The 13,237-nt window shown below is 54.9% G+C and overlaps 1 protein-coding gene across 1 annotated transcript in view; it reads right to left on the bottom strand.

Moving 5' to 3' along the window:
- Window positions 1-401: 401 nt before the first annotated feature.
- Window positions 402-13,237, bottom strand: part of NSUN2 (NOP2/Sun RNA methyltransferase 2) — a 29,106-nt gene continuing 16,270 nt past the window's right edge. The window contains exons 10-19 of the mRNA XM_045442508.1: window positions 11,973-12,046; window positions 11,262-11,392; window positions 10,552-10,648; window positions 7,878-8,029; window positions 7,531-7,623; window positions 6,641-6,776; window positions 5,859-5,939; window positions 5,458-5,596; window positions 4,331-4,370; window positions 402-1,169 (exon numbers count right to left, since the gene is read on the bottom strand). Coding sequence (XP_045298464.1) covers window positions 878-1,169; window positions 4,331-4,370; window positions 5,458-5,596; window positions 5,859-5,939; window positions 6,641-6,776; window positions 7,531-7,623; window positions 7,878-8,029; window positions 10,552-10,648; window positions 11,262-11,392; window positions 11,973-12,046 — 1,235 coding nt within the window. The 3' untranslated portion in view covers window positions 402-877. The remainder of the gene's footprint in view (window positions 1,170-4,330; window positions 4,371-5,457; window positions 5,597-5,858; window positions 5,940-6,640; window positions 6,777-7,530; window positions 7,624-7,877; window positions 8,030-10,551; window positions 10,649-11,261; window positions 11,393-11,972; window positions 12,047-13,237) is intronic.

Raw genomic sequence — 13,237 nt, 5'->3', positions numbered from 1 at the left:
CCTGCCTGAAGTGTATCACCCGCAGGCTGGGAACCACGGTGCCCCAGGGGCCCAGGTGAGCCCCCAGCCAAGCCCACACCTCCTGTGGCCCGACCAACTGGACCCTCTGGCACAAGGAGGGCGAAGCCCACAGGAACGCTTTGTGACACCTTCACGCTAAAAGTCCTTTGACCAGCTAAGAATGCGTGAATTCTACCATTTCCATTTGCCCAAAAGGAAGTTTAGTCCTTCCGCCTCCTGAAGACTGAAACGGGTCATTCGCACATACACGTCGTCATCGACAATTTATTTAAACGTTCCAAGGATCCCAACCCCATTTAAAGACTAAAACCGCAACATCCCCCATTCAATAAAAGCACACAAAGCTCTCAGAGTTAGTACCACAGCCCACGAGACAGCTCTTCCTCTGAGAAAAGTTTATTTGACTTTTATTACGAAGGCACACAAGTCATCTGAGGCTTCAGATATTAGCCCACCGCATGTGAACGTCACACTGTTAACGTGCAACTTCACAGCTATTAAGGTTTACAAAACGGTCTTCCGACGATTCAGGAGTTAGATTCTTTCTATAAATAATAATTAAAACAATAATTAAGCCCAATAGAGGCGTAACAAAAGGGACCTGAAAATTCCTTCAAGGGCAGTTTTGTTTCTTGATAGAAGTTTAAGACCTTAACGGTGAAAGTCTACGACTGCCTGAAACACGCACCATGGACCAGCTTTGCCAAAGAAACCGTAAACGGGCTAAAAAAGTATCGTGAAAGCAGCACTGAGGTCATTTACAGACTGTTCTATCATCTCCACCAGTTTTCAAAAATATGCACTTTGTGGGTCAGAAGCTCCGGGTTTGGCTCTGGGCACCAAGGCGGAGGCCTCCTCACCGGGGCAGGGCGCCCTCGGCCGGGTCGGGGCCCGGGGCTGCGTCCACGCTGGCGCTGGCGGCCGGCTCCGCACCGTGTTCGGCCCCCGCCTCCTCGGCCTCCGGCGGCCCCGAGCCGCCCGCGCTCTCAGGCGCCAGGACGGCCCCTTCCTTCTTCTTCTCCGCCAGCACCTCCAGCCCCATCATCCTGAGATAATGAAGCCGTTCGTTCTTGGGCACGAAAGTCCGAATGGAGGCCTTTCCTCGCCATCCACATAACACGATGGGACACTGGAGGGTGTCCGGTTTCCTACGAACAAGATGGCTGTGCGTGAGCGTTAAGCGTCCTACCTTCATCTAGAGAGGGGAGCACGCAACCTCTCCAGAAACAACATGCCCAAACCCCGGGGGGGCATTTTAGTCTGCGACCCTACGGAAGGTTTTCTCAAAGGCCATCAGCAACTTCCTCACGTCCTAAATATCCTCGATATCCTTGCGTTGGCCGGTTTTTCTTTCTACAAGCTCCCAGTGTAGAATAAGCCCCAAATCCAGAGTTCACACACACTTCTGATGCCAGAATCTCTAGATTCTTCCAGCTGCTCAAATGCGAACACGGGTCACACCTCACACCACCGACAACAGGCACGGCTGCCCGGGGCCTCCCAGCCCATCGTCGGAGACGAGGCTCCTTGCAGGTTGCAGAGCTGGGCCTGGAGCCACACAGCCCTTCCTCGCCACCCTCAGTGCTTCCCCTACCTCGGTCCAGGTGACCCCGAGTCTCCTTGGCCCCCCCCCACCCCGAAGAGCAGCGTGGGGCCCCCACACACCGCGCTCACTTGTTTCCAGCCCGCTGGGTCCCCGCCTCCCGCAGTCTGGGGATCCGCCTCAGACCCCTACCCACCCACTGGCCTTTCCTCGGCTGACGTGGCAGTGACTGTCCCGCCCCCGTGTCCCTGACGAGCACTACGCAATCATCACTGCCTTTCAAACGAGACTCTGGTCTGGTTTTGGGGCTCCTAAAGCCCCGCTCCATTAACCCCACGTCCCACCGCCGTGTGACGCCAGGCATCAGTGACGTGGGCGGAGACAGGAACACACTCTAGGTTGAAAAAGCAAACAGGGAGGCTCCCGGGTGGCTCGATCCGTTGAGCGTCCAACTCGGGCTCAGGTCATGATCTCGCGGTCCGTGAGTTCAAGCCCCGCGTCGGGTTCTGGCTGACAGCTCAGAGCCTGGAGCCTGCTTCGGATTCTGTGTCTCCCTCCCTCTCTGCCCCTCCCCTGCTCGCTCACTCTCTCTCTCTCTCAAAAATAAATATCGGGCGCCTGGGTGGCTTAGTCGATTAAGCGTCCGACTTCAGCTCAGGTCATGATCTCACAGCTCTCGTGAATTCAAGCCACGTCAGGCCCTGTGCTGACAGCTCAAGAGCCTGGAGCCTGCTTCAGATTCTGTGTCTCCCTCTCTCTCTGCCCCTCCCCTGCTTGTGCTCTCTCTTTCTCTCTCAAAGAATAAATAAACATTAAAACAAAAAAATTTTAGGGGCACCTGGGTGGCTCAGCCAGTTAAGCATCTGACTTCAGCTCAGGTCATGGTCTCACTGCTCGTAGGTTCGAGCCCCACGTCAGGCTCTGCGCTGACAGCTCAGAGCCTGGAGCCTGCTTCGGATTCTGTGTCTCCCTCCCTCTCTGCCCCTCCCCTGCTCGTGCTCTCTCAAAAATTAACATTGAAAAATAAATAAAAACAAACAAACAGAAAAAGGGGCTGAACCAACACGAGAAACAAGCCACTACCAAGAGAGGGAAGGACACCCGTGTCCGTCTCTCCAGGGGGGTGGCGGGGGGCGGGGAAACGTGGACAGCACGCTGGTAACAAGGATGAGAGGAATCGACCGGAATTCCCAAACTCCCACTTGCTTTTTCTGCACTTTCTCCCCAGTAATCCCCGCAGCTGTCTTTCCGCTCGTACAACAGGTCAGCACGGGAGAAGCACCTGGCGTCACTACTGCTAAAGACCACATCCCGGTCCTTGTCTGAGCGGTTCTGCGAAACCGCCCCGTTCCCGACACCACTGGCCCTTCCTTTTTCCTTCCCGTGGACCTTCCGGGGGTCCGGGAGCGGGCGAGGCGTCTCCCACCTAAACCACCTCCTGGCCCGGCTGTGCCAGGAAAGCCCGTCTCCGTCGTGCACAGAAGACACCTGGCAAGTGAGGTCGACACGGGCGCTCCGCGGCTCGGCGTGTGCCTGGGTCTCCTCTGTCCTGCTTCGTGCCCCTCCCTTTTGTGCCCGTTTCACAGATGCGGACCTCGGATGCTGGCCCAAGAGCCCGCGAACCCCGGTTCCCGTCTACACCGCCCTCCGGAGCTCCGGCACCGTGCTTGTGGCGGACGCGGCATCAACACGCTCGGGCCCCGAAGGTCCACACCTGGGACTCCGAGTCCCCTCGCTTCCCAAAGCGTGTGAGCGGCGGCCTGCCAGCGTCTCCAGCACGTTCCGACCCAGCAGGTGAGCTCTGCCCTCACTTCCCCCTTCATCAGACGACACCTGCCCAGTCAAAAGCCAGAAGCTGACCCACGAGCTCCCGTGCCTTCGCCCCCACAACCCACCTTGTCTGCACCAGCCCCAGACGCACCAACCGTTGGTCCCCGGCACCCGCCTCCCACTCCCCTGCTGCCCGATGCCGCACATGCTTGGGCCACCATCTTCACAGCAGCCGGAGGCCGTGGAGACCGCGCAGGGTGCTGGGGCCTGCCCCACCTCCGCAAGCTCCACCCAGGCTGCCTTCCGGCCCGTTCCATCCCCCAGACGGGTGCTTCTCAGCTTCCTCGTCGCCACCCAGAGTCAGGCCAAACACACCTCCCCGAACACGGCCCGTGGCCCCACCTAAGCTCTCCTGCAAACCCCTCCCCAGCCCCGTGTTCTTCCTCCTCCTGGAACAGGGGTTTTACTTGAGAAAGCGGCCCTGGGTGCAAATCCTCACTCCCCTCTACCTAGCGGGGTGCACTGGCCACGCCCCCTGGGCTCCTCGCCCCACTTCCAGCAACTGCTGCCCACGGGACCTAGTGTCCGCGGGCACGCGAGGGCCGCCAAGGAACAGCGGTCAGTGAGTGAGCTGTCTGTCTGCTTCAGCAAAACCCCACACCCTGCCTTCGAACAATGCTGCCTGACGCGTGACAAGAAGCCCACGGACACTGGCCGACCCCTCGGTAGAGACAGGACTCCACGTCTCCTGACTGTTCAACCTGTATGCTCCTTCTGCGGGAGACAGAAATCAGAGCTAGATTTCCCAGGCACAGGGAGAAAGTTCTATACGTTTAATTCTCTAGGTAGAAGCTGAACGTTCTAGGAGAAGATGACGTACCAGAACACTTGTCCTCAAGTTCCCACAAGGCCGTCTTCAGGAGCACGTTCCCGACAGGCCCCACGGCCACCCACAGACCCCTCCCGCCCCCCGCTGACAGGAGCGCCCGCACTTACGTGGGGTCCGGCTCGTACTTCAGGACGATGCTCCCCTTGGCTGGAAAAGAGACAGACAAGTGTGGGCCAGGCTGCCGGTCAACGGACACCGTCTGCGTGTCCGGCACTGTGGACAGCCAGCAACACACAGCCTGCACTCCTGGCCTCGAGGACCTCCGTGCGGAGATGGGGACTCTTTGTACCCGGACACGCAGAGCCTTTGGCAAGCCCGGCACCGAGTGGGCGGTCCACGCAGCCTGGCGGAGGACGGGTGGGACCCTCAGGCATTTCCGGGAAGCCTCTCCGTCACTCTCAGCAGCAGGGGGATGGGGAAAACTACGGGTGAATCCTCAAAATTTGAGACGAAACACGTAACTGCTCCAACTTCCAGAAACAGCATGACACACACGTGAAAACCGTCAACAACGAGACTGCCACCACCCCCCTGCAGGATGAAGACGAAGAAGAAAACAAGACGGTGCCCTCGTCCCTGCGATCGCATCTATTTCAGGTGCGGCTCCTGCCCGAGACCACAGAACACCGCGTCCACCCAGCACGTTTTACGCCCTTCCGTTCCGAACAGAAAACACAGAACCACAGTAACTTTGTGGGTGCAGTGTGTGTGCAGATTGAGCCAGAAACAGTGAACACGTAATAAACAACAAGAATGAAAAGAAAACTTAGCACCTCTGGTGGGATTATTTTCATTCTTAGGTGAAAACATCACCAGGATAACTTGAAGTGGAAAGTTTATGAAATACCCAAACAGCATGACCAACAACCTTTTTTGGCGGGCTAGGAAAGCAGCCTGCTTCAAGCTGGCTGATTCAATGCCAAACGAACCTGACGGCCTGTGCTGGTGAGTGCCCTGTGCCTCCGCACAGGACGGCCAGGCCCCAGCACCCACAGAGCACCTCCCCTCCCCCCACGAAGGCCTGGGGAAGCAGGGCAATGTAACGGATGCCTCTGACCCTCAGCGTGCTAAGACACCAATCCCATTTCCACAAAGCCCTCTGGAAAATGACAGTAAAAAGAAAGCCACACTGTATTAAATGTAAGACGGAAGAAGATCTAAGCAACTTGAACACCGACATCCTCACTGTCTTTATAAGAGCAAATTATGCTTCTATGCAAGTTAAACTGCTTACCCAAGTCCTTGGCTTGGCTGTAGGTCTCACTGCTAAGTTTTCTAAAAAATGGGTTTTCCTGGGTTAACAGAATTTTAACATCTTCCATTGACACAGTGATAATTCTTGAATTAATAAATGGATACAACGTGTATATTCCCTGCGGGGAATAAAGAGACGCCACCATTATGAACGGTAACAATCACCCACTGTCCCCAGGGCCTTTCCACATGCCACGCCCAACCCTCCCCTCACCACAGCCCCTGGAGAATGTGTAAGCGAACGCGTCCAGGGGAGTCAAAGAAGCCGGCAGGGCTCTATTCGCCCGGACCCATCGGACTAGCTCAGCAACAGCCGTCTGCCACAGAGCACGGCAGGTCAGCTCACGGCTGCTGCTTCCCCAAGTCTCTTTCCCAAATTACCTCCTGCGCTAACCGAAAAGCACAATCAAACTCTTCGCCACTGTTATTCCGACACCAGACTTTTATCCCAGTGTTTATAACCTGTTGGTGAAGACACAAGACGAAACACGTATGACCAAAAGCCAAACAGTCGATTAAAATACTCCCTTCCACCACAAGGCAGAGCCTCGAGGACGTGCTGACAGAGAAGAGACGGCAAAGCTGTGGAAGTCGTGGGATCGGAGCAGGGGTTCTCCTAGCCTGACGCTCTCAAACGGCGTTGGTTTTAGGTGGCTTAGATCGACTAACAATCACCACAACAGACATTAAAACCAGGAAAAGCTCTGAAAATGCAGGGACACGACACACACATTCCATGGGCCGTCAAGAAAACACACATTCCATGGGCCTCCATGGAGGCCGTCGCCTGGAAAACACTAGGGGACACCCAAGCGAGCAGAGCAGAAGGGGCGGAAATGAGGTCTCAGCATTGGTTCGGAAACAATTTAGAGGTCGTGCACCTCCAGACCACACCTGGAGATCTGCCAGGGAGGAAGCAGTTGGGAAAAGAGCAGAGCAATGAAGGCAGGGCCTAGGGGCAGCGAAACGAAGGAGAACAGAAGGGCCCGTAACAGCAAGAGCGCCCAGGAGCAGCAGCCGGAGCTGTGGACGCCCCGTTCCGTCCTCCCGGACACGCCCGCCGAGCGCAGCCCGCACCTGCTGGGCGGGGCTCAGGGCCCCCGTGCGAGCCACCCCGGAAGCGCACCCAGCCGGGCCGTCTGGCAGTCCCACGCACGGCGTACCTTCACCCTCTCGCTGTTATTCAGCAGGACGTTCCTCAGCTCCTTGGAGACCATGTAGAGTTGCCTTTTCTTCCCTTCTGTGGTTCGAGTCAACAAATTCATCTTTGGGAACGAAGGATCCAATGCGTAAAATTTCCTACGCACAAGACAGAGCTGCTGACGAGTTCGGTTCAAGTGTGACAGACGGTCTCCAAGCAGGACGCTCTTCCCCGACAGAATTCGGTTTCAAGACTGTGGCTTACGGCACTCGCTCTGCTGTGCGGTCCCGTCTCCTAAGCTCGATCGAGTTCACCCAAAACCCCAGGCAAGTTTTACTTGCGGCACAACTAGACCAGGGACGTGGGCAGACAAGTGCGAGGCCTCTCCATCACCTGCTGCTCCAGGGACCAGGACCTGAGAGAACACCTCTGCTACTTGAGAAACGCCCTAAGGGGCAGACCCGAGAGAAGGACCAGTCACCCACATGCAGCACAAGCGCCCACCGTGGGAAATGTATACTGACGGGAAGATGAACGGCGGGAGCTGTTGACCCTCAACCCTTCCTCTCTGTTCCGCTCGGAGGTTTCCAATCAGGGTCCCCAACCTCCCACCCAGACCCACTCTTCTCCCCTTCCCACACGGGGGCCCAGGCAGGCAGCCCCCCGATCTGGAAGCTCAGCTGGGTCACGGACATTCGGGGCCACAGTGCCCCCCACCCCCCGGCCCCGGGCACTTCTCGGGCGCTGGCCGCTTACACTGAAGGGCGTGGTGAGCACTCCCTAGGATTTCACCCGGCTCTAGCGTGCGGTTACGTGGAAGGAGATACTACACACGACTAAGTACAAGGCACGATGAAATGCGATCAGTTACACATTTATGATGAGAATTTAGAAGCCTGAATTAATTCTTACTGGATCGGTGGAAATAACGGGTCGTCTTCAGGAATAAACACGAACGGGTCTTCTTTAAACCCAAACAACTTCATCTTCTTGGACGGAGGAGGGCTGAAGACAGAGGCAGGAGAAACACCACCCAGGTCGGAGGGGAGCATCGGACGCCAGCAGCCCACCCTCCACCCCCCGCCCAGCCCTCCTCCTCAGCCTGCGCAGCACGGGCCCCCCCGCACACAGGCTCTGCAGGGACCGCACCCCGTCCAGCACAGCGGAGCCCACACTGCACCACCTCCAGGAGGCCACGAGAGCCAAGGGGCCGGGAAGACACGAGGACGTCAGGGACCAGACGGATGCCCTCTTCTTACCCACACACTCCGTCTTTCTTACTTCCGTTGTTCTCTACGTTCTCAGCTCTTTCCGTGATCTCCGTGTCGTCAATTCCACCGACCGGTTTACTCTCCAGCTCGGCGGGGTCCGTGGGGCCCGACCGCACAGGCTCTCTGGGCTCGCCCTGCAGCTGCAACGGGAACAAGTGTGTTTACGCTCCGAGAGCAAGCCACTCTGCACTGCCACAGGACCTCGGCACCCGAGGTCCGTCCTGTTTTTCCACAGCCTTTTATATGTAAAAGACAAGAGAATTTTTGCAACTATCTGAAATCTATTTTGCTATGATGAACAGAATTCACGGGCATGGTTTCTTTCGAAGTTCTGACTTGGGCTCAGGTCGTGATCTCATGGTTAGTGGGTTCAAACCCTGCATCAGGCTCTGTGCTGACAGTGGGGAGCCTGGAGCCTGCTTCGTATTGTGTCTCCCTCTCTCTGTCCCTCCTCTGCTCGCACTCTCTGTTGCTGTCTCTCAAAAATAAACAAAAACGTTAAAAAAAATAATTTAAAAAACATGCCCCCCAAATTCACGAAGCTCTAAAGCAGACAAGCTGGTGGGACTCATGCTGTGCAACACTGCCTCCCAGAAAATGTTTAATTTAAAAGTAAAAAATAGGGGCGCCTGGATAGCTCAGTCGGTTAAGCATCTGACTTCAGCTCAGGTCATGATCTCACAGTTCGTGGGTTCAAGCCCTGCGTCAGGTTCTGTGTTGACAGCCCAGAGCCTGGAGCCTGCTTTGGATTCTGTGTCTCCCTCTCTCTCTGCCACTCCCCACTCATGCTCTGTCTCTCTCTCTCTGTCAAAAATAAATAAACGTTAAAAAAAAATAAAAAATAAAAAAAGTAAAAAAACAGCCACCCAAACCCCCTGCCCAGGCTGCCTATGCCCTGCCCACCCCTGTTGGGCTCCTGGAAATGCGGCCCTGCCCTTCACAGCCTGTCTCAAGTGCCCCTTCCCCACGGGCCACCTCTGCATACTGTGGTCGAGCCTCACTTGGCCAGCACACCTGCCCTGGCTGGGATTCCAGCCGTGTTTACAGGCCTCACTTCTACACCAGGGCGTCCTGAGGACGAGGCACCGGAGTCCTCAGCACGGCCCCAGCAGCGCTGAGCTGTGCTCGTGTGCAGGGCAGCTGACTGAAACAAAGCGACTCAATGCAAAGGAAAAAGGAACCGAAAAAACAACAGAAAAGGAAAACAGCAGTAACGCTAAACGAGCAAGTGACGCCATGCCGGAGCAGGGGGACTGGAGGCAAGTTCGACGCCCATCCACATAGGCTGCACCGGGACAAGAGTGTCCACGTGGCACGTGGCGAGGTGATGTACCGTGTCACACGACAGGCCCTGCACCTGCACAGCGCCGCGGCCGTGGGCCATGCGCACTTTCTCACCACTTCAGAGGTGACCAGGGCAGGGAAGAGGCATCTCAGAGTGTAAGTTCACACGGTTTTAAAAACCGCACAAAAGCATGTAAAATAATTCACTGATAGTTTGTTGTACGATTACCACAGAATAAACCTTTACGCTGGGATAAATAAAATGTTACTAAAATCAATTTCGCTTTGGTTTTTGCACGTCTGAAAGCGGCTGCGAGAATGTGGAAGTGACACGTGTAGCTGGCGCTCCAGGTCTGGGAGGGCACTGCTCAGAGCTCCCGCCCCGGGACTCGGGGGGCCTGGAGTCCAGAAGACGAGCTCCACGAGCATTGCCCTCGAGCCTCTAACTCGGGCAGCACAGTGGTGCCCAGAGGTGCGGGCTCCCCCCTGTGCCGGGCTCTGCGTGCACATGGTCATCTGGATCAGCCACGACCCAGGGACGGTCTCCTCTCTGCTTCTCCAAAGGCTAAGCATCATTCGTCCACGCCTGTAGGCTCTGATCTGAAGGAAATGCTGACCTTCAGACTGTGATTCCCGCCACATTCTGACACGACGCAGGCTGAGGTACGCACTAACAGAGAGAGGTCATGTCGATACAGAGAAGAGCGGACACCACGCGGCAAGACTCGAAAGGCCGCCCTCTCACCGACCTCCCTGCTTCAGGGCCTCCTACAGCATCCAGGAGGCAGGGGACTCAGGAAGACAGGCCGGGCCTACTCGATCTCCTTGTCAGCCAGGCCTGGACAAAGTCTCACGGCCACCGTTGAAGACAGGCCGGCTTGAGGCTGGCAGAGCTCTATCAACCTGCAACAGGCTGAATGGAAGCAACCTCTGGGGACACCGCACCGCAGCCAGCTCGGGGGGCTCCGATTCTCGGGGGACACAGCACCGCAGCCAGCTCGGGGGGCTCGGGTTCTCGGGGGACACTGCACCGCAGCCAGCTCGGGGGGCTCGGGTTCTCGGGGGACACTGCACCGCAGCCAGCTCGGGGGGCTCGCTCTCTGAGCCACAGAGCAGTCATGGTGTCTTTTCGATCTGCATTTGAGATGCAGAAGGAGTGTATTCGCCCGACTCTGCCTCCTCCAGGGACCTATCCCTTTATGACGCTGCCGCTTTTCTGCAAAGTAAAAATTTAGAAGCATCCCTGCCCCTGCCACACACATGCTCATGGACAGCTGCTCTCCACACCCAAAAACTATCCCAGTGACCATGGTCAGCGTCTGCCTTGAACACACGAAAAGAGCCCATGATAAGCTGCGTCACTTCAGAGGACACTTACCTTCGGTGGACGCTTATTCCATGGCATTGAAGACTTTTTCACCAATACTGCCACAAAGAACCCGCCGGTATTCTGATGATGTGGTAATATTCTAAGACTAAAAAAAAAAAAAAAAAAAAAAACACAGTGCAAACTTTTTAACTGAGAATACATTCTCTTACGGGCACTTGGGTGGCTCATTCGGTTAAGCGTCCGACTTCGGCTCAGGTCACGATCTCACAGTTTGTGAGTTCGAGCCCCACATCTGGCTCTGTGCTGAGAGCTCGGAGCCTGAAGCCTGCTGCAGATTCTTTGTCTCCCTCTCTGCTCCTCCCCCACTCACGCTCTGTCTCTCAAAGATGAATAAATGTTAAAAAAAAAAATTAAAAAAAGAAAATACATTCTTCTAGTACTAAGACAAAAGCTGCAAAGGTGATCTGTGACAGAGAAGTCACGTCTCCCTGCAAATATTCACACCCCCCTCACATGTGGAACGGCCAGTGTGTAACGTGTAGAAAGTTCGTGCGGTTTGCAGAGCACAACCGTGTAAGTTCTTTCCGCTTCCGTTATTTATAAATGCTCAATGCCAGCAGCCAATAGGAAATGAGAACTTCTTTCTTGCTGGGAAGTTCACATGCCTGGGGTCAGCCACGGGCATAGCCCAGGCCTCGCAGGAATGCTGGGGGCCCGAAGTCCCCACCTCCCCAAGCCTGAGAGCCCCACAAACCCACCACCGCTCCAGATGCATCGCCTGTAACCTCTCCGGGTCCTTTGGTGGGAACATGGTGGGCCGGATCTGGGTGTGTCTGCCATGAGGAACAGCCTCCCACTCTGAAAACCACTGTCCATCTTTTGTCATCACCTATGAACACCATGGCGGAATTCTGCATTACCAGCACTATCCAACAATAAGAAATCACACGGTGCTAATGTAAATGCTGTCCACACGATAAATGGCGAGTCTCATTTCTCTCCGAAGCTGAGACTGTGTGTGCACGTAAAAATGCGATAATCTCGTGTTCCATAAAACACGATGATCATTTTATAAAACAGCATTTTCCGTATAGATTTTATTTTTTTTTAACAAGCCTCAGTGTTTCTGGTTTAAAACTGAAAAGTGAATTGTTTCATATTGGAACTGAAGCTTGAACCCCAGCCAATAATAAAAATAAAGCACAGCTACGCTTACAGGGATAAGAATAAATAGCTGATTTCTAACTGCAGAATAAAGACAGGGAAACTTTTCCACTGCCAGAGAAAAATACTTGTATAATCGTGTACCATTTGTCATTATATCTAGTTTTGAAGTTAATTCTACATCAAAACTGACCGCGTAACTAAAAGCAGCGTTTGTGGAAGTCACTCAAATACGGACGCTCTCAAAGCGCCTGCTTGCTCAGCGGTACGTGTTCCCACAACCAGGCTCCTCCCAGAAACATCACCTTCCACTGTGTGATTCCAGGCATCCATTTCAGTCCCGGCAGCTCGGAAGACACGTCAGCGAGCTCCAAGGCCCCTGGGGACCAAAAATAAAACCTTTTCACCTTATACCCAAAGAAGCCGGACGCACGAGATCACACACCGTGTGATTTATTTCTACAAAATGCCCAGGGAGGGCAACTCCATACACACAGCACCTCAGTGGGTCGGGGGTGCGGGCCCCACAGGCAGTGACCACACGCGGGCAGCTCTCCGTGGGGGGGGGGGGGGGGGGGGCAGGGGACCGAAACAGCCAGGGACCGGACTGCAGGGAGGACTATGCGCGTGTGAGGTCACTAGTCGTACCCTTACAACGGGGGACGCTGAGGCGTGTGCATCACAGCAAAACGGAGCTTCGGAAACGAGGCGGCGGCAGGGTCCCGCCCGTGTCCCAGGGGAGCCCACGGCAACTGTGCCTGCTCCACCCCCGGCTTCTAGACACACACATGCCAGTTAGAGGACACGGTCTTTGTGCCCTCGTGTCTAACACACACCCCAGAACCAGAAAGCAACATATAAAGGGAACTGTGAACATCTGTAAACGTTCTGTGTCAGGCCCAAGCCAGTTTCCTAAAAATGCCCAGCAGGGCATCGGTCCAGCTTTGAGGACATCGTGTCTATGGTAACATTACAAGAGGCTGTAAGATGGGGCCATTCCGGGGATCCTTTCAAATAAACCTCCATCCACAGATCGTGGATACAGATTGGACAGCCTCACAGAAAGGGAACGTCCAACAAAGCTCCACGGAAGCTGTGAAAACGCACATGATCGTAAAAACGAAGCAAAAGAATCCTCAAGGCCGAGGTGGAACGGTATGAAACCCCCCACAAAAGCACGGCCCTGACTTCTACTACGCTATCTGAATATTCTCACTTTGTTAAATGCAAACACCAAATTCTAGTGCAGGTTTGAGGAAACTAAACCCAACACAAAAATTCCAATCGAGAGGACTCCGAAGGGGTTGAACAACTAAGGGCAGACCCCACGGCATGGGTCAACCAGGCACTGAGAACAAGGTAACTGGAAGCCTAGACAGTTGGCTTTCAGTCAGGTTTCAAGCTACTTCATACACGTGCATGTGGTAAGTTTGGAAGTGTCTTATTCTGGATCGTAGTCAGTTTGAAACTCCTCGTTATTTCCTTTAAAGACAAGATGACGGGAAAAGCTAACATTTCAGTAAAAGCTTACACAAAGGAAGAAATATTTTACGACAAAACGTTGTGAAAA

The sequence above is a fragment of the Leopardus geoffroyi genome, chromosome A1, assembly GCF_018350155.1.
Source record: "Leopardus geoffroyi isolate Oge1 chromosome A1, O.geoffroyi_Oge1_pat1.0, whole genome shotgun sequence".
In the NCBI taxonomy this organism is placed as follows: domain Eukaryota; kingdom Metazoa; phylum Chordata; class Mammalia; order Carnivora; family Felidae; genus Leopardus; species Leopardus geoffroyi.
This window is presented reverse-complemented; position numbering and strand designations above follow the sequence as displayed.